Source organism: Schistosoma mansoni, assembly GCF_000237925.1.
Source record: "Schistosoma mansoni, WGS project CABG00000000 data, supercontig 0062, strain Puerto Rico, whole genome shotgun sequence".
Classification (NCBI taxonomy): domain Eukaryota; kingdom Metazoa; phylum Platyhelminthes; class Trematoda; order Strigeidida; family Schistosomatidae; genus Schistosoma; species Schistosoma mansoni.
In genome coordinates, this window is record NW_017386029.1 from 1,623,299 (window position 1) to 1,645,101 (window position 21,803).

The window sequence follows — 21,803 nt, forward strand, 5'->3', positions numbered from 1 at the left end:
TCATTACATGTCTGTAGCTTATTTTTGTGTGACTATAAATATCGATTAGCGTTTAGTTAAATTGAGTTGGCTCATTTGCCTTCTCCACCGCGCATCCTTTTGCTTCACTCTATTCACTTCACTTTCTTCGCTTTGTTTCCCTGCTCGTTTGTCTGGATCAACGATTGTATGAAGTATACGTATTCAAAAATCCATTCTCATATTTGACTTATTTAATTCTGTTATCTACTAATGTGATTTAAATCGATGATTATAAACAAGGATAGCCAGGATGTACATTTCGACAGCAATCATTCGATAACTATCATTCATACGATTCAAATGAAGTCAGATATAGGGCTACTAATGTAGTAAGTCCGTCGATAGCATCATCGTCCGATCCAATTGACGTCAAAATGTAGGGCTTTACAGATATATCATCTCAATAGTTGAGATCGTGAGTCAATTGAAGCTAGACCACCATGGAAAACCTGGAAGCACTGGACGGCTGTTCCGTCCTATTGTGGGACTCCTCAGCAGTGTGCATCCACGATCCTGCCTCGCAAAATTCAAATCCAGGATCTATCAGTTTCGAGGACGAGCGCTTAACCTTTAGACCACTGAGCTGGCATTCAACGTTGTTGATATCAGAAGGGGTTTTGTGGATATTATAGTAATTTCAATAGTTGAGATCCAGGTTTTCCATGGTCGTCTAGCTTCAATTGACTCATAATCTCAACTATTGAAATGACTTTAATATCCACAAAACCCCTTCAGATATATAATCGTTGAGTGAATTTTTCAATATGTATTATCTTAAAACTTGGTCTCCGGTGAATTTGATAAATCTTATGTACTACATTTCATATAGTTACCACATTGTGTATTGTTTATTTAATTTTAAAACTAATTTTAAAAAAATGGAAAAAGTGACCTGTCTAGAATATAAAAACCTATGCTTGAATAGTAAGGAAAGATGGATAGTGGCTAGCAGTGGAATTCAAGAAGCACGTTTTGTCCTATTTGGGACTCTTCAGCTGGATGTACCTGCATCTCTGCATGTTTGAATATATTACTAAAAAATTAGATAAAAGAAGTATTTGATATGTATACATTCAATAATATATCTAGACAACGGAACTAAATAAGTAGTCATTAAGAGTACATTCACTGATGAATAATTGTAACGAAATGGTCGTCCAATGCTTCCAGGTTTTTCATGGTGATCTAACTTCAATTGATTCATGATCTCAACTCTATAAAATTGTAACTCATTCTATTGAAATTTCAATATTTACATAATTTTTTAATTATTTTTCACATTTTATTGATTAGTAAAATAAAGCACTTTTTTTTTAAAAAAAAAGAAATTTGTACTATTGGTATACTGAATAAATGAATACTGATCAAATATGATCGATTTTTTTTGTGGAACTGTTGTTTTAATAAAAAAAAATCATATCAATGGACACGTGAACACGTAAATAATGTGACTTCAGTTAATTGAGTTGTTTATTTTGTTGCCATGTGATATATAACCAGTCTAGTTAAATATAAATAAAAACAAACCTTTGTCATTGAATAATGTTATAATGACCTTAACTAATCTGGGATAGGATAAGTGTTTGTGAATTTGTAGTACATCTGCTTTTCAATGTGAAATATGTTTGCAGTATCCAGTATTTTTTTTTATTATTTCTTCAGTGATTTAATACTACCCGGGCTTGGGACCGGCAGTAAATCTAGAAGAGCTACAGGCGGAGTTAAGAGGATTTCAGGCTAGACTATAATTTATGAACGAACCAATTAGATATAAGATACTAGGTTTTGGATGTTGGGGCGAAATTTTTTCATCCATTTGATTAAATAGAGTTTTGGAATTTTAGCTGATGTTAGTTCGTGAGGAAAACTCCAAATCTAGTTCTTATCCTTAACCATCAACTGTAAATCATAATTCTAATTCCTTACACTGGTTTATAACCCTCATTCGGTGAACGTTCTCAAGATCACTTCAGAGTCATTCAAAAGACGTCCATAAATTATAGTCCTACTGGATTTCATTTCAAGGCCCAACTTTTACTTCATTTACTTTTTTTCAAATCCGACATGTTAGGATACGCTACTATAATGTGTTCACAGAAGTTATTTCCCGATAACTTAAGGTGATTGAAATGAGGTTATCCGTCAACATTGCATGTATATGCAGCATTCACCCGCTAAATGAACAGAAAATGACTGAAAACAGTGGGTAAGGCATAACTATTAGACATGGAAAGTGTCAAAAATAACTTCAGCCTCTTTGTTTTAAACAATTTTTAAAAAATTCTTCTGGTAGGGGTAATATGACATGAGGGTCTGTTGAAACCTGTGGTCCATCCTATTTTCTAGATGTAGCTCGGGAATCATAAGTTAATTTTTGTGTGCAGTTAAAATACCGTGAAACTAGTCGAAAAATTCTATGGGTGATGATAAGTGACAGATAATTAATGTAAGAAAACAATTTCAAATATGTATTTCCTTAGAACTTTCGCTAATTAACTGAAGACTGAGGTCATCATAACTATGTACAGTGTTAACTTAGTATATCGTATCCAACACTTTCGGTGCTTTTTTCCGTTCATTTAATGGATGAGTACTGAATACCAGAGTATGATTGTAATTGCTTTTCATTTCAAGATATAATGATTAACTCATATTTTCACTTTTCTTCACGCTTGCCAGGCTGCCTTACAGTTGTGTACCACTAAAGTCTTTAATGAACATAATGCATGAGTTCACTCTTTTATTGCACATTTTATACTGAGGATCTTTTCCTTCATATAGTACTGAGTATTATTATTATTATTACTGTCATTATTACTATTAGTCATGTATGAAAAAATTTTTTAATTTAAAATAAACTTACGGTGAAATTGGACCTGGTTGAATTGTCCATGATGTTTCACCTATACCCTGCCATCGATTAAATGCGTAATAACCACAAGTCTCTAAATGTATAATATAAATCATGTATATGATAGTTCGTGCAAGTCGTACTGCATAACCAGCATTTAAGCGCTGATCTAATTTTTCGAATGCTTCCCAAAATGCATTTATCTTGGTAGAGAAATAAATTTTTGAAGAATTTATTAGTATGTATAATATTTTTATTTAGTTCACATAAAATATAATACAACCGAACACTGAAATTAGAATCTCTTATGTAAAATAGAATTTTGTTGTCTTGGTTATTTTTCAGGACCCAAGAGATCAATCCTTGAGCCTCTAGTCCAAAGATTTAGTCTACAATGCAGTGGAACATTGTCAAAAGCTATCATTCAATGATAGGTGGTGGTCCAAAATCAGAGTTTCTCGACTCCTTTAATTGGACTTTCTGTTTCCGCCACCCACGTTTAAGTTTGGAATGTTGTCTCTTGTCCTTTTGCTTTGTAAAAAAATATCTCCGTTGTGTGGATTCAATGAGCATGATTTCTGTGGCATAAACTGTAAATGCATATATACATACATAAGAAGTAACTATTGCTGACAAGCGAAGAAAAATTCATGCTAATTGTTTCTGGCGATCGGTATTCGATATAATTCTTAAACTTCGTATACTGCTCGTCCTGATAACCTAAGCGTTACTAGATAACACTCAACGCTGTGTAAATCAGAAGATGAATACGGAGCGTTGATTACGTTTATTATCGCCAAAACCATGAGCACACAAAACAAGAATGATGTGCGACTGCCGAAGATCAAGAGAGCTAGTGAGTCCAATAAATAGGATTAAAATGTACATATATTTATAAACAACGGAAAATGAATGTGTCATCGAATCATTTAAGCAGCCGACACTAAAGCTACAGAATGAATATGTCTGTAGGCGGTAAGCAATGCTGAAGCATACGTGTTCATACAAGCGCATTAATAATAAAAGTACAATAGTATAGATAAGTTATTGTTGTTGTACGGATGACTCTGTCTGTTAAATAAGTTAATAAAAAGGCTTAACCAAATTAATTGTGAACAAACTCAAATGTAATTGACCTACTATATGTTTGAACAGTTTTGAGGGAAAATATCGCGTCTGTTTGTAAATATTATTTGGAAATATATATAATAATAATAAAAGATGGATAGTGGCTAGCAGTGGATCCAAGACGCGCGTTTCGTCCTATTTGGGACTCGTCAGATGGATGTAACTGGATCTCAGAGTTAATGTTCACTCTGGAACTCGAACCCAGTACCTTTCGCTCCAAACGCCATCGCGTTATCCACTCGGCCACTGAGTCCTGATAGCCACTTGTTTGTGCAATGGGGTGAAGTTAAAATTCATTTAGTATTGTTTGTTTGACTTCCCATCGATGTGTTAGGACTGCAACTGGTCAGTCTCTAATTGGCATATGTGCATACTAGGCGTATTGCCTCGATATAGCCTAAATTCACAAGCATGGCTATAGCACCTTTTTGAAATTTATCAACCTGACCCATGTATATACAGAGTAAACCACTTTTTACCACCATCAAATACCAATGAAGATGCTAATTCCCTTATCACGTAGTTTCTTAAAATTATTCACTGTTCGTTGCCATATTGCTTGTCTTTTTCTTGTTTATATGATTTTCTACATTGCTTCAAACATCGTATAATGACTGTTTAAGGCTGATGAAAATCTTGAAAGTGAACTATGAACTCATTTTATTCTGTAAATCTTAGTACTCTTGTTTTGTTTAAAAACGTGTTACCCACTCAGCTAATCCGATTAAGTGTAGCTTTCGTATACCTGAAATGCGTTACATAAGTTCCTATCACTGAGTACTTAATCTACCAAGTGATCACAGTGCATACTTGATCGATAGTATTCCGCCATCTTACGATATTGATCACGACTGACTTATTGATTTAATCTAGTATCAGTTTTACTTCATCAATATAAACTTACTTTAACCAAACGTAATACACGAAAACGTGCCATATCTTTTTCATAAAACAAAGAGAACAAATCCAACGGTGTGATTGAAATGATATCAATCTAAATTAAGAGGATAAAATCAAAGCGAACTAGATTCTATCACTCAATGAATGTGAATTATTTATTCGTTTAAATGAAAGATAAAAATTAAAAAAAAAACCAAGATATTTTGCCCATTGGGAGAGTACGCATAATTTCCAACTAGTCTTAGTCAAATTATAATTTATTTACGTCTGGTACACCGAGATTATATGCCACTGACTTTCGAATCGATTTGTTATTAAGTCACTTTTCACCCATAGCTTTAATTTGTGTTTTCATCTTTATATTACTAATTAGTAGTTGAAGACATATCGAACAATTTGTAAATGTCAATGACTGAACACTGATGAAGTTCCTAAAAGAGATGAAATAACTGGGTACTACTTACTTATTCACGGGTAATATCCAGTAAGAGTAAATTATGTTACGGATCTTATCAATAAAACAGCATGATCTCCCAGAGAAGCTTGGTTCCCTACTTTTTATCTGTGCAAATATTACAATGAATGTACTTAATATTTCTATTGTGGGTTTGTGGAGTATATTATGATTTACGTCGCATACTGATTTAAGTTAAACAACGGCTAAAAACTAAGAAACACTGGATAGAAATAGTAAACAGTTACAGACTATGAAAAACTAGCGCTCTTATACACCCTGATTTTCGATTACTTTTTGACTAAAATCCATCCACGAAATATTTTAAACTGAATAACTATACAAATATTCATAAACTTTTATTAAAAGTTGATATTCTAGAGTGAAGGGTATTGATACAGGCTTCGAGAGGAACCATCTATGGTTGCAGAACATATTTTCACTGATCCGTTCTCTGGAAACATAAAAGTCCAGGGAATAGAATTTACGTATATCTTATACAAGAGAAGAATGAGGGTGAACTTGGTTGGAAACATTTGTGGGTAAATTGCGAACTAATGTCATTCCATTGTTAGAAAAAAGTGTTTCATATATATATTTCTGAATATTCAGATATTAACTAGTGATAAGATGGGACTAGTTGCAATACTACACATTTTATGTCGTACTGTAATCAAACACATGGTGTTGAATAAAACGTTTTATTTAGTAATTACGTTATAGCAACTACCCTACAATCGATTTCGAGTATGGTTAATTTTGATTAAGCCTTTTTATTAACTTACTTAACAGACATCGTCATTCGGATAATAACAATTTGCATATTCTTTGTAGTGTTATGACCACTAGAGCACATGACACTTTGACCAAAAGTTGATGGCTTAGGTACCATTCGGTGACTAATACTCCGCCCCCAGATATGTATGCACGCAAATCCTATTTATCAGCTTTGTTTTGTTTTGCTATGCCCTTATTCAATTTAACCATAAATTGCCTATGTAATTGACTGCTCACTGCTCGCTGGTATTAGTTCAAGTGCTGGTAGCTTTCTAGTCGGAGTTATTTGACAATAGACTATAGTTGCCGCTTCTCTTTGCCTTTTGATTTTATGCACCGTTAGGATTTGTATTATAACGGTTATCGAGGTGATCGATTAACGAAGCACGGCACTACAACGTATTATTATTATTATTATCGCTAATGTTTTTGTTATTAGTTCCTCTCAATGAATAACTACTTTGATAGACTTTTTCTCAAGTTTACAAACTGAAACTAACATTTTGTCAAATTGAGTGATAAATAAGAACTGATTGTGAGACTAATTTTTGGACTACCTTTTAGTAATACCGAAGTATCCTCGAACAACTTCATTTGCTTACCACGGTTGAAATAAGTTTATTAATTACTGTAAGGAATTGAGATTATAATTTAAAATTATAAGTTGGGGTTAGGAATTAGAGTTAGTGTTTTCACTAACTGAAGTTATCTATAATGACAAAATGTAGTGGAGTTCAACCACGTCTGTTGTAGAGATATCAACTCACTCAAGACAATTGGTGAACGGTTGCTCAGATTTCGTGGATTAATTGAAGTTAGACATTAACACCGTTGGATGCCGGCCAGTTCAGTGGTCTATCAGTTAAGTGCTCTGGCGCGAGACTGGTAGGTCCTGGGTTCGAAACTCGCGAGTGCGGGATCGTGGATGCGCACTACTGGGGATTTTCATAATAGGGCGAAACGGCCTTCCAGTGCTTCCAGGTTTTACATGGTGGTCTAGCTTCAATTGACTCATGACTTCAACTATGAAAATGTAATTTAACAATCTGAATGAATAAATTTCGCTCCAAAATTCATTAGTAACAGTAGTAGATCTGATTAATTCATCTATAAATTATAGTTCCGCCGGATGAATGATTAAGTGATTATTATTTTCCTGAATATATTTTTACTGTTCATTAATATAAACAAGATATCATATTACATAATTTTTTATTCATATATGTAGCTACTGAGAAGACAGAATGACGAGACTATAATTTATGGATAAACCAATCAGATTCACGATAACAAGTCTTGAATGTCGGCGCGAAATTCTTTATCCATATAGCTAAATAGCGTCTTGGCATTTTAGTTGATATCAGTTCTTGATGAAAACCCTAAATTTAATCTCTATCCCTAACCATCAACTGTAAATCAAAATCCTTGTCCTTCACATAGTACGTGGACATTCTCAAGGTCACTTTAGCGTCTCTCGAAGGTCGTCCATAAATTATAGTCTCATCAACAGGATCCACTGAAGACTTTTGACAGACGGTTCTTCTTGATGTTTTCAAATGTAAAAGCACGCGATAACAAAACATTTAACCATTAATTTGTACATTAAAAAATAGTCATCTTTGTCATCATCAAAATCAAAATCATTGAACTTACCTTAAATTGTAAACTTTTAAAATAATGTAATGCGCATGATTTAAAATCCGTCTACAATAAAGTGAATTATAATGTAAAGAGAAAGCTGTATATCATATAACCTACTTTAGTGATACCTTGGTCAAGAAATTCTATACGTGGTTTTAATAATAAAATATCCATTAAATAAAGTATATCCATTAATGAATTCAATGTATACCATAATGTCATATTATCTTCATCATCATATATATTGAATGCTTCACGTAATGGTATAGTAATATAATTGTATAAAACGGCTATCAATAAGAAACCTAACCATAGGAGATAAATATTACCTGTAATATATGTATATATAGGGAGAGAGAGTGAGTGAATGAGTGAGAGGAAAGAACATAACAGAAAACAAAAACAATTAAGAGTGAAATTCAAAGAAATTATTTAAGTAGTATAGAAAAGCCAATTTTGAAAATGAAAATTATTTAACATTATTAAATCATAGTTGAAATCATGAGTCAATTGAAGCTAGACCACCATGGAAAACCTGAAAGCACGGAATCGTGGATGCGCACTGCTGAGGAGTCCCATAATAGGACGAAACAGCCGTCCAATGCTTCCAGGTTTTCTATGGTGGTCTAGCTTCAATTAAATCATGATTTCAACTATGAAAATACTGAAATATCCACAAAACCCCTTCTGATTAATAAATCAGTCAAAAAAATTACTAGGTGAATGCACTACAGTCAATCAATGAATGAATTCCATTTATTATTATTATTATCTATATTATGTATATCAACATACCAAACATTATGTGCAAAGATGGATAGTGGGTAGTAGTGAAATCCAGGACGCATGTTTTGTCCTATTTGCGACTCGTCAGCTGGATGCACCTGCATCTGAGTTGATGTTCACTCTGGGACTCAAACGTGGTACTGTTCGCCTCAAACACTATCGCGTTATCCACTTAGCTACTAAGATGCAGGTACATCCACCTAGCCATTATCCATCTTTGCTTATAATGCTTGTGAATTAAGGCTATATCGAGGCAAAACGCACAGCATGCAAATATTCCAATAAGAGATTGATCAATTGCAGTCCTAAACATCAATGGGAAGACTCAGCCAAACAATACCAAGTGAATTTAGTACCAAACATTGTTTATTAAGTTAATTATTTCACATAAAGATATCATTCTACAACTCTTAGGAAGGAAATCGTTGAAAAGAAAAGTTTCTTTATTGAAGTATTAATTAATTGAGGTATTTGAGGTTTTAGACTGGGATAAATGTGAAATTTAATAGTCTTTACAAATTTCTTTTACGAATAATAGTCGTGTACATACTTGTCTCTGATTTCTAAAGGCAGTTACCAGAGTTTTAGTGACACGCTGAGATCAGTAGAGTTCATCCATGTTGAACGTGAGGCAGTTACTCACCAATAGTACTGGAAAATGGTTATCGAGTATGATGAATTGACTAAAGTTAGTAACGTAAGTCTTTGGATCCTGATTCAGTGGTCTGAATATTAAGCTTTCGCAGCTAGGCCTGGGGGTTTGTGGTTCGATCTCTGGGGGAGTTTTGAGTATGTACAGGTAGAGGGTTGCATACTTAGATGGAACGACTACCCAGTGGCTCTTGAGTTTTAATTTCTGTCTAACTAAGTTCACTTCTTGAGTTAATTTGTAAGTTACCTGTAACAACTAATATTTTGTAAAATAGATAATTATTATGTATTTGTGATACGCCACAGCAGTTTACGGTAAACGATCAATATTTATACAATTAGATCAGTGAAAACATAATCCTTTACTATCTAGAATCCTCTTAAAACTTACGAAAGAACTCTGACTGGTTAAAGTTTCTTCATTATTTTATTGGTTTCTGAATAATTTTCGAGGAATTATCAAGTATTCCCAACACATGAGTGATCAGTTATTCAACTAACAACTATATGATACATTTCATTCATGTATAATTAGATTTTACAGAAATTTCGAATAACATTCAAAGTAGCGAGGTACATCTCATGATTATTTGTCTTTACTATTAATTTATAACTGGGTGGTGATCAATGTCATTTATGTCAAGTCAGTTGATGATGAAACAGCCTAATGGTAAAGTGTCTTTCGGTTAATCTAGGTGACACGAGGTCGAATATATCAGGAAGCATTAGTTTCCCTAAGACTACAGGCACACCTTGTTGACGAGTGGTACCGAACAGCATGAAACCTAGGCTTAACTAGATTTCCTGTCGACTACCTCCAACCACTACCTTAATGATCACTTGTCATTAATAGAGGTAAATAGCTGAAGAACTAGAAAATAGGAACTCATAAAACTCGGATGACCTGTCTTCACTGATTAGTTTATATGATGAATAAAAAAAAGAGTTTTACGACTATCATTAATCAAATAATATTAGTACATTTTTTGAATCAAACTTTCTGGAAACAAATCTTATCACTATAACTTTAAGATCTGTAAACATATCAAGCGACAATGGCAAAAAAACATGAACTTCAAAAGTATAGAAAACAAAACATTTTGGACCTACTGTATGGTGATATAGTTGCACTAAATACATCTTTTAATCCAACTAACCATGCTGGTAATGGAATTGATATTTGTTTAAGTTTAACACATTCTTGTCCAATAATTTCAGCTATAAAATGAATTAAAAGTCATCCAATAATGTGTAATTATCAATGAATATTATATGATAAGAATATCCATAATTGTAACCTACTTCTGTAGTGTTACTGATTTCCAAATTAATTATTTAAGACAAGAATAAACTAAGTAATAAGGTAGGTAATGAGTTTTTAAAATTTGATGATTTAAATGCCATGGAAACGAAATTACGGAATCATTTAGTAAAATCTTAGAACCATACAGTAAATACTTCATTTGAAAAATGTCCATCAACTGTCTCAGACATCACTGTCCTTCATTCTCACAGCAATCATTCACTGTTCTCGTTCTTTTTTCTTTGATTTTCTCAACTTTCTTGCCTCCAGGCATTTCACTTTCTATTGATGATATATACTACTTATATCTGTGGAAATTAGTAGCACACACCACTGTAGTAGTAATATTCTACATTAGTTGTTCATTATTGATAATAAGATTTTAGATAACTTTCATTTTATTCATAAAGAAGACAAGATTTGACATGAAATCTCTAACAAAAATAACTGAGTTATAACTAATAAGTCATTTAGAAGTGGTTAAATGATGAAGATAAATAGAGATAAATTGCAGTTAGTTTTATAATGGAGTTATATTCATTGAGAAACTAATGAAAAACAGTTAATACTCAACAGATATTTCATTTTAGAGTGGAACTCTTAGGTAATGGAGATTAAAGACCTCATCGGAGATTACTCTCAGAGTCTACAGGTCTTTTGATAAGCGTTTAACATTTGAACCAATCAAATTGTAATATAGATTAGTATCATTCAAATCATTGTTGGGTGACTAATTTACTCAACACACAAATGAATTCCACTAGTAGCAAATTCTGTTTAGAATAATGGAAATTCATTTTGAAGTCAGTCACTAGTAACCATTAGATAAAAGAATTTTTTTGGTTTATTGCTGATATCAATCTGTGATGAAAAATTTACTATGATTGATCGAAGTAGTTTTTAGTAAATTATAGCGTTGATTATGACTGTTTTTCACAAACAACAAACAAGGAAATTCGTGATATAATTGACGTTTCTTACACTTCAATGAATTATTAACTAGCTGTGTTAAATATGATGAGTAAAGATATCAATATGGTACATACTTTTTTAAAATCAACATTAGCTATTATTCCGCTAACTTAGAATCCTGAAGGGGAATGAAGAAAAGGAAGACCAAAGAACTAATTGAATCGAGAATTAGAAACAGACATCAAAAGAATCAGTAGAACTTAGAAACAACTAGAAAGGATTGTCCAGGATAGAGTTGGATGGAGAATGCTGGTGGAGGACGTATGCTCCTCCATGTGGGGTTACAAGCGTAAGTAGGTAGGTAATTAACAACTATACTTGCTATGATTTTTTCGGAAATTCTTCACCAAGTGTTTTCTTTTAAGCAATCGCATTTACTCTTGCTGCTGTTAGTGATAGTTTAATCCCCTACAAATCTGTAAGTAGTAAAGTTATTTATTTCGTTACCAAATTTTCAGATGTTAGGAATGCTTCATTCTTTTCACATTTTAATAGATATTTTATCTTATCGGTTAGTTATTGTCCTATGTTGCTCTATTTTTTGTCTTAAAAGGACACTTTAAATGTATGTATACTCGACAGTTTAGTTAAACTTAAACTTTAATTTTGTCTTTAGATGGGTTAACTTGTGAAAAACTAGTTAAGAAATGGTAAGCAAAGATGGATAGTGGCTAGCAATGGAATCCAGGATGCGCGTTTCGTCCTATTTGGGACTCGTCAGCTGGATGTACCAATTAGAGACTGACCAGTTGCAGTCCTAAAAACATCAATGGGAAGATCCAAACAAACAATACTAAGTAAATTAGTTAAGAAATAGTTTTTATTAAGGCCTAAAAGTATTTCATCAAACCTAAGTGTACTAAATAATTACAATTAGTATTGAATATGTGAATAAAAGAGGAGAAGTTAATTGTTTCAAAGTATTTGAAGGTTCTTTACGGATGATCTCATTTAAATTTACTTGAAAAAATTGTTGGAATGTGAAGTTCAACTATAAAATGGATACCGTATGATATATATCTTTAAAGCCAAAAGCTGTTTGTCATAAATCTGTTTTTTTGTTATTAAAAACATAAGTGAGTTCACAATTAATGTTTTATTATCAACATTATAAGCTGTGATGGATGGTGGTTAGCAGTGAAATCCAAGACACGCGTTTCGCTCTATTCGAGACTCGTCAGATGGGTTTACCTGCATCCCAGAATGATGTTCACTCTGGGACTTGAACCCAGTACTGTTCGCTTCGAACTCCATCATGTTATCCACTTAGCTACTGAGCGTGTGTAAGAGGGTGAAATTCAAATCATTATTGTATTGACTGTCTAAATCTTCCTATTGATGTTTGAGACCACAGTTGATCAGTCTGTCGTTGGTATATGTGCGCTCTATGTGAATTACCTCGATACTTCCTTAAGTCAAAAGCATTATAAGCAGAGGTGGATGATGGTTAGCAGTAAATCAATTTCAGTCCTAAATCTCAATAGGAAGGTTCAAACAACCAATACAAAAATGAATTATCAACATTAGGTGTTACAACAAATTGTCACTATTGTTCTCGTTTTATAGATCAATAAAATTCCTTTCGAAATGTTGTATAACAATGAATTAATGTTCCTGCCAGGTAATAGTTCATTTTTGTACTCCATCTATTTATTATATTGATTATAAACTGTGACAGAGAACGATCAACTTATGTATATCTGCTTCAAGATATAAATTCCTATTTACGTGATATAATAAAAGTATGGACGTTTTGCAAATATGCGTATTATAATGTGCTTAATATTACGAACTAGACATGATTTTCACCGCATGCAGGTCATCAGACGAATTCATATGTATACCCACTGCTAACCATCTAATACTCATATATAATGCACTCTGTATAGAGCCAACTAGACTAGTAATCATATTGTAATCTAATCTATCGAATTTGATTAGATCTGAATATCGAACAAATACGACAATGGTTTTTATTTAGTGATCATTCAGTGTACACATTGCTGATAACATAAACCAAAATTCCAAATTGACATTATATGATACACAACACAACTTGTAATTCAAGGAATCATGGCCTTCATAATACAACAGTCGCAACAGCAAATAATTGCCTCAGATATGTATCAATGTGCTAGCTGTAAGACTCCTATTCGGCCTTTCAGAACTTGAGTGTGAATATAATTGGAACATAATACAACAGACAATACATTCGATATAGATTTAAAACATTAGACGCTTGTTTGAAATGTGAAATTGATATTCTAAGATTAGTTCAAAAGGTAAAAATCAAAACCTCTGAAATGTTTTCTAATCTCTCGTTCTGAAACATTTTGACTTTTTTCAGTTATCTTAAAGAAGGTTAAATGTTGATCTTGAACAAGTATATAACATACAGAATGACGATTCTGATATTGACTTATCTTAACTGTTTATTTTATTTGATGAAAACCAATATCAAATCGTTTATATTTGAAAGCTTAATTTTGCCCCGAATTCTCGACAACAATATTTAGTAACGCCAGTTTTGCTTGATAAATAAAAGATATGAGTTAATATTTGCAGCAATTTGAATAAGAAACCTGACCTTTTGTCCTTATCCCTGAAGACTGATATGTCATGTCAACCATATCAACTGTTAACTATCCGGTGAGAACTTTTAATGCTTCGCACTTCTATAGAGTTCATGTCAGTGTTATTATTTACAAATATATGTTGAGAGATTCTCAACTAAGTCAACCAGCCTAAAGAATGAGAAATTCTACATAAATAACTGCTGTTCTAAATTGCTTCATAGAAGTGGAAAGTTATATGTCTACACATTACACCACATTCTTTCAAAGTGGTAATTTTTGAACCGACTGTTTAGCAGATGATAACCTAATATATATATATATATATATATATATAGTAGATAGTGGTTAGCAGTGGAATCCAAAACACGCGTTTAGTTCCATTTGGGACTCGTCAGTCGGATGTATCTGCATCCCATAGTTGATGTTGACTCCAAGACTCGAAACCTTATACCATACACTTTAAACTCCATTACGTTATCTATTTAGCTACTGAGTTTAAATGGCCATTGACTTGTGAAAATAAATGAATCTCATTTTGTATTTATTAAATATATATATTAGTATGTAATTATTGTATACACATACGTTGTTCCATTTCTTGTTCAGATACTTTCACCACTTTAACTTCCCCTTGTTCTTGTTTCTCATTATCCTCTGGATTTTGTATGCTGAAACATGGCAAATTAGGTTTTGATATAAAATATTTTCTGCTTGATGGTAAACATGTTAAACATAGAGGTTGACGTATTATTAACTTTCGATTAGGATATCTTTTCCACCATCCAATTGGTTTTTCTTTTTGAATTTCTGTCGTTTTGAATTCTCCATCTAATTTAAGTTCGTTTTCATCGGATTTTGTTGGATCTGTACCTATAATTAGTCATATTATTATTGTTAATTTTAAAAAAGAACACAATAGTAACGAAAGGGCGTTAGCATTGAATATTACGAGAATTTGTCACAAAAAACGTTGGTGAATCAATAAAATCAATAATATTGGGTAATTTATATAATGAACTAAACTTGGCAAAACAATTACTGAGAACCAGTACTTATCAGACAGAGGTCCCCTCATAGCATTGGACTTTCAATCATTGTGCATCGAAGACCCTATTATTGGTCAAACCTAGGACCTTCGGATCTGATTTATTGAACTTTACCTTCGAACCACTGATGGTATATCAAATGATTTACATTTTATCACATCAATTAGTTCGAGGTTTTGTGAAACAAACTTTCCGAGAAATTAGTGGGAAACTGCATCAAATCCGACTTGATTGAACTCCATTGGTCACCATTTATCTAACTAAGATCAGTTCGTGTTATGACTTATAAAATCTCCTTGCACTAAAATTAACGACAACCAAGCTGTGTTGATTGAAGTGCGTCAACTATAAGTTAAAAGCCTAATATAATATGGAAATGTATTAAATTTGAACACTTCATTTCTTTTAAATAAATAATATATTTGTAATATTCCAATGAGTAGAAAAATTAGATTTTCTGACGTTTCGTGACTCATTTTGAGCAACTTCTTCAGAGAACAAATAACCAAAATAATATTAATCATAGTTTAAATAGTACAACGGAACAATCTACCCAATGCTCAATTTATTTGAAATTATCAAATTAAAACTTGGTAATGATACCTACATCATTTCTTAGCATAAAAGGTTTGTCAAAAATGTTCATTTTGTAGTCTGTTTCAGGAATTGACTATTGCTAGACAACTGTTGGAGATCGAGGAGCACTGAGTGTCTAATTTATCTTAATGTCAAACTTCTCATCAGTATTTACTGAAATTTCTGTAGGGAATGAACCTAAAACATCGCGGTGAGCAGTTTCCTTGAAGTCCCTTAAGTGTTAATTGGAGATACTACTCAACTTTCATCGATTGTCGTAGATAGCTTCTTCATGCTTCAATTCACTGAATTCCACTGATCATGGCACTTCAACAGAATGTCACGAACTCTACTCAAATTTTATCACCAATGAGCATATTATTCTTACCAAAACAAATTCTTAGAGAATAGTCTGTAGAGTTACAGAGGTATTTGTACAATCAGCTGGAGCTCCAAAATCTTGATTATAGAATCACTGTAGAGTAGAGTTTTAGTGTAGTTGTGTTTCGGAATATAGTGAAATCTAGATTGAAGGCCTCATCTTAATTAGGACTCGTCATCTGAATTTACCCGCATCCTAAGTTTACAAAAGCTTGCTACTAATGTAACAATATCTTGGTAATCTTATTAGGATGTACATACATCGATAAAGGGTGATATATTGTTTTCCTTGACATCGGCAACAGGAAACTACGAACACTTACAAGGTCATATGGAGAATTATTTGATATTTTAATCTCATTAGAAATAAAATTTTCAATTGCTTGTAAAGTATGTATGAAGTGACCAATATCTATGAATTAAGCTTCATACATTTTAAATTGAATCCAAATCCAAGTAAGGATAATTATCTCTCTCGCTTAAGTAACTAGTAAAGATTTATTTTATTTCATCTTATTTAAACACATAAATATTAATAATAATGGGCACCAAATATATATGCGCCACACAAATCTCATTTCATTTGTGTGAGGGCTACGATAGTGCCCGGGTGCCCAGACCGAAAGAGGTGGTTTTCTTAGGGGGCCACATCCAGAGCCTTTGGTTTAAAGGTCTGATCCACAGGGCAATGGAGCATCGTGAGGAGATGCAGTTCCATGGTAGCCGATGACCAACGATTGATTCATACGCCATTTGTTCCCTCAGGATACTGGAGCCTATGTGCACCATTGGTTTGGGAACAGGGTTTTCCGACTCCCCTAGGTGGACCCTCCGTGTTCACCAACCCGGTTAAAGCGCCGGACATTCGCTTTTCGTTCTCTCAATTTCGTAAACAACACCCTGGTGCGAGAAGGCAGTGATCAAAACTTCCCTGGCAGAGGATATATATGTGTGGCCATGTGAAAGCATTTGGAGAGGGAGAGCGGACTGTCCCCAATCTCGGTCGAACCAGGGCATTACATATGAACTTGGTATATAGAATTCAATTATTTTAAACTACGTTCAAAGTAGTGCTTTTTGAAGTTTTTCCCAAAGGAATAGTAAATTTTTTATGCAGTTGTATGACAACAAACTCAAAAGTTGATGACCAAAACTATCCTACAGTTGTTACAAGTCTCTGTGGAAGATGCTACATTATATCAATATTTCATCATTATAGTAAATTGAATTTAATTAAAATTGCTGAAATCTCCTAATTCTTAACTTACCGGTTTCTTTTTCATCAGAATCACTTTCACTAATTTCAACTTTCTCTATTTCTTTGGCTTTTATCAATTCTGTACGTTCTGTAAATTTTGTACGAAGTGAACGTAGTTTTTCTACAACCGATACACTGATTTCTGAATCTGATCGTCTTATATAACGGAATATTGTAAAGAAAGAAAAGAAGTAAAAATATCAGAGCGAAATTTGTATTTATGAAATTTTACCCGACGGACAAGTTAGTGATTATCTAGACTTGGTATCTCGTTGGATAACACGTAGGCATGTGAAGTGAAAGAAACTGGGTTCAGTCTCAGTGTGAGCATCAACACAGGGAAGCAAGTGCTTGCACTTGATGAGTTGTAAATAAGATAAAAGATTCTTTCTGGATTCTATTGCTAGTAGAACTCTTTTAATTTTAAAATCTATAACTTCAATATATCAGTTATACGGTAACGTAGGACCTAGCACCTATGTGCATTGGTTGAAGCTGTTACAACACAATTATAACGAGATACTTGATTGGTAAAAGTAGTAACAGTATTGGTTATAATAAAAAAGATTATGTATAAGAGATCCTAATCGAGAAGACATGATTTCGTAGAATGGACAGCTTCTTTGCAATAATTAAGGAAATTAGGATCTAAGGAAAAACAAGGAATTAGTGTATCTGTACCATTGTCAATAATTTTGATAAATGTCATCCAAATTAAATGACCAATAGTTACTCTGATCTCATGGACCCCAAATAGGTAGTCTGCACTTACTTGTATGGTTCATTCCAACTGCCAATAGCTTTGTAGGCTGGTGCAACGTTTCGTTTCTACATCCTATGGCTTTTTTATACCCTAATCCTATACCGACCGTCAACGCGCGTCGAGGTAAGCGGTGGTGGGATATACATGGTACATACCCTAGTCACCTTAGTTTTGTAGGATTTCTATAAGCGAATGTAAAATTATGGTTTATTTAACGATTTCCAGTATAAAGTGCAATCGTTTAGGAAGAAATAAAAACTATTCAGAGGAAAAAAATACTATTCCGATTATATAACTTATCGTTTAGAGTATCCCGTTTGACTACTTGGAAAAATAACTTTAGTTACCATCTCGATTCCTTGGGAATTAGTAAATATATCATCCTGGTAATTTCTTTAAATCACTGAAATGTGACTAAAGGATTTATTTGATCAGCTTTTCAACATATTTATCATTGATGAAGTATTCTGTTTTCATGAGATAAATAATATAAATCTAAAGAAATCTGCTGTGATTTATAGTGTCTGAGATTCGATACTGATACGTATTCTTCCTAGTCATGACCCCAACCGGTTACTCGAGTAAAAAGACTAATAGTGAATATGTATGTATTTCAGTGCTAATGAACTCACTGAGTTTATACAACAAAAGAGACTAATCAATTCCGTCCTGAATAATAAAATGCTAAAATGAAAAACACCTGCAAACTATAGTATAAATCAACCCTCTGATTGAATGGTGAATACTGTGATTCACCCGTAAAGTGGACGGCGACTTGATGCTTGACATAATAAGTAACGAGTTTAACCAATTGTTACGTGCCAATTTTTCTACATTCTTTACTCAAAATACTGTATCTGCAAAATAATTAAGTTCATTTCTAATAATTCACTGCCATCATTATGAGGTTGTGTAGACTGTTGAATTTCAATGACATCACGAAACGATCGAAGTTAAACAACCATTGAAAACCTAAAATTAATAGATGGTCTTCTCGTCCCAGTATGGGACTCCTCATTAGTGTGCACACACGACCTCACAACGAAGAATCAAACCCGAAACCCCCGGTCTTGTGTGAAAGAGCTTAACCTCTAGACTACCGAGCTCGTGTCCAGCGATGTTATTGTCTAACTTCAGTCGATCCATGACCTTGCCCAACCCTTCATCCATTGTCTGAAGTGGATAACTGTCTCACGTCCGACACGAATCGGACTCCACTGGTCACGGCTCTTCACTTGAAATTCAGGAAATCCATCTTGAAGCTAGTCACTAGTCAGAACATGATTATTATAATTATGTGGATTTGTACAATTGAAGTATTTTTAACAATTAGATTCACTGTTTGGTCCTGGCTCAACGATCAAGAGGTTAAGCGTTCACGTGAGAGACCGGGGGTCTTGAATTCGATTCTTGGTTGTGCGGTCGTGTGTGCACACTAATGAGGAGTCCCATACTGGGACGAGAAGACTGTCAAGTGCTTTTGGGTTTTCAATGGTGGTCTAGCTTAACTCGACTCATGAATTCAACTGTTGAAAATGCTGCAATCACCACAAACCCCCTTACTAATATTAGCTATATCTTAGAATATGATTCTTATCCCATTTATATGAATATAAACATATGAGAAGTAATCACATTATTATCATAGGAAGTTATTAAGAAAATCCTTATCTTACAATCTCAACTTACACATTGCGTTGTGGAATCCTGAGGAAAGATGCATTTGTAGTAGTTCTGTTAAGTTTACTCTGTGCTTTAATTAAAAAACAAAACAAAAACGGACTAAAATTTTAAAAAAAATTTGCAATATATTTATCTAGGGAAATGAAACAATTATGCATAGACTCTTTGAACAGTTTCCTCAATATGCTTTGGGTTCACTTATAAAACATTTATCAGTGGATTTCATTCGATCCAAATGACGAATATAGCATAGGGCGAAACGTGTTAAGAATATAATGAGGTGAAATTCCTTAAAACTATTTGTCATAGTCAGAATGAGTTAAATAAGAGCATCGAAATGCGCTATGTTTTCATATTTGATATATAACGAATATTAGATTGAATTCAATAAAGCTTTTTCACTGATTTATCATGATCCATCTGATTTTCTGTATCGTTTTCGTGTGGCTGAATTTATTATTATTATTATTATTAGCTTTATTCAATATTATATTATTTGGTACAAAATCGAATTCTCAGCATAAAGTATTTCAACATGTTTACGTTTCTTATTTCTTCGTTGCTCCTGATGATAAACATTCAGTGATCGCCAGTTGGATGTCAGCAGTTCAGTCAATCGACATATGAATAATGTATATTCTTTTTGCTGCATGTTCCCAGCAAACGCGACATCTCTGATTAGGCCTTTTGTAACCTTTACAGCGAAAGGTTGTACAGTTTTCAGAAACTCACCGGAATAGGTTGTGTGCTTAATAGCCGTAATGATGTATTAAAACAAACAATATTAGATAACTTGTTGAAATATATAGATGACAGGAACAGGTAGCCCAGATGTTTAAGCAGGCCGTCCTTACGTTATTCTACATCATTGTTAACCCATAATTATGACACAGTCATTTTGACAAAATATTATCAGAATTGAGATTGTAGAATTTTCAATAATTTAAATCACGAAGCGTTCTTAGCTAGACCATCATTGAAGACCAGGAAGCATTGGAAATCTGTTTCATCCTGGTGTGGGAATTCTCGGTAGTGCGGGTCTACGATGGAGCAGTGGTTTAGAGATTTAGCTTTCGCGTACAAAACCGATGGTCTTGGATTCGATCATTTTTGATGAGGTCGTGGATGTTCATCACTGAATAGTTCTATACTATGACGAAATGGCTGTCTAGTTACTCGTGGTTTTCATTGATGATCTAGCAAAGAACACTTTTTGATATAAACTACTAAGGGATTGGTAGAAATTTCTCCAAATAATTTGTTTTTGACACTCCCACCTGTTCAATGTTTGCATAAATAATTGTCATACAAACTTACGGAAAGCAGCTATAGCTTTTTCCATAGATTCTTTACTAATTGATATAACAGGTTGTGATTGTGTTATTTTATTAGTAGCATCTTTACTTTCTTCCGGCATCTAGAAAAACTCTGTCTGAAAAATGTAAAAAAAAATGAGTGAAGTCATTAATTAAAAACATTCTCCAACATAACAACGTCAAATCAAAATGTTTTTGTCCATATTAAAGAATTATCAGTATGGGGATTGTTGAAATTCGCCACAATCCATCAGTCAAATAGAATTACACAATCCAATGATAATCATCTCTGATATTATTTCAGAAATGCTTATACCAGTAATTATATCTCATTCCTTTAGTGAAATTATGTAAACCCTAAATGTATAAACACTGTTATAATTGAGCTCAATTGTGGTGTATGCTACTTATGTAGACATAAGTAGTATATAACACCAATCCAAAGTGGAATTCCCGGCAGCAGAAGGTTGGGAAGATCGAATCGAAGAGAATGGGAACAGAGAGAAGTTGTTATGGTAATGAAGGAACGATGAAGTTGATGGAATTGATGGAATATTTGCAAATGAAGTATTTGATGTATGATTCGTATATTCCATGAAGATACTCTGTAATTTTGTGTTAGAGTACATTTTGTTATATCCATCTGTGTTCCCGTTAATTACACGCTTATTGAACATCTTTTCGTGATATAGTTTTATCCATTGGTTTCAGTATAAGATT

The 21,803-nt window shown here is 33.3% G+C and overlaps 1 protein-coding gene and 1 non-coding gene across 2 annotated transcripts in view; both read right to left on the reverse strand.

Annotated features, from left to right (window-relative positions):
• Smp_155040 (cyclic-nucleotide-gated cation channel,putative) overlaps window positions 1-21,184 on the reverse strand; it is a gene marked incomplete at both ends in the record, with an annotated part of 47,257 nt that extends 26,073 nt beyond the window's left edge. Inside the window, 9 exons of the mRNA XM_018790575.1 lie at window positions 2,885-3,075; window positions 4,905-4,994; window positions 7,785-7,835; window positions 7,890-8,101; window positions 10,320-10,427; window positions 14,646-14,930; window positions 17,332-17,477; window positions 19,774-19,837; window positions 21,085-21,184. Coding sequence (XP_018646204.1) covers window positions 2,885-3,075; window positions 4,905-4,994; window positions 7,785-7,835; window positions 7,890-8,101; window positions 10,320-10,427; window positions 14,646-14,930; window positions 17,332-17,477; window positions 19,774-19,837; window positions 21,085-21,184 — 1,247 coding nt within the window. The remainder of the gene's footprint in view (window positions 1-2,884; window positions 3,076-4,904; window positions 4,995-7,784; window positions 7,836-7,889; window positions 8,102-10,319; window positions 10,428-14,645; window positions 14,931-17,331; window positions 17,478-19,773; window positions 19,838-21,084) is intronic.
• On the reverse strand, window positions 4,184-4,250 carry Smp_tRNA_02184_Gln_TTG.1.1. The gene has a single exon. It is a non-coding gene (tRNA).
• Window positions 21,185-21,803: the final 619 nt, after the last annotated feature.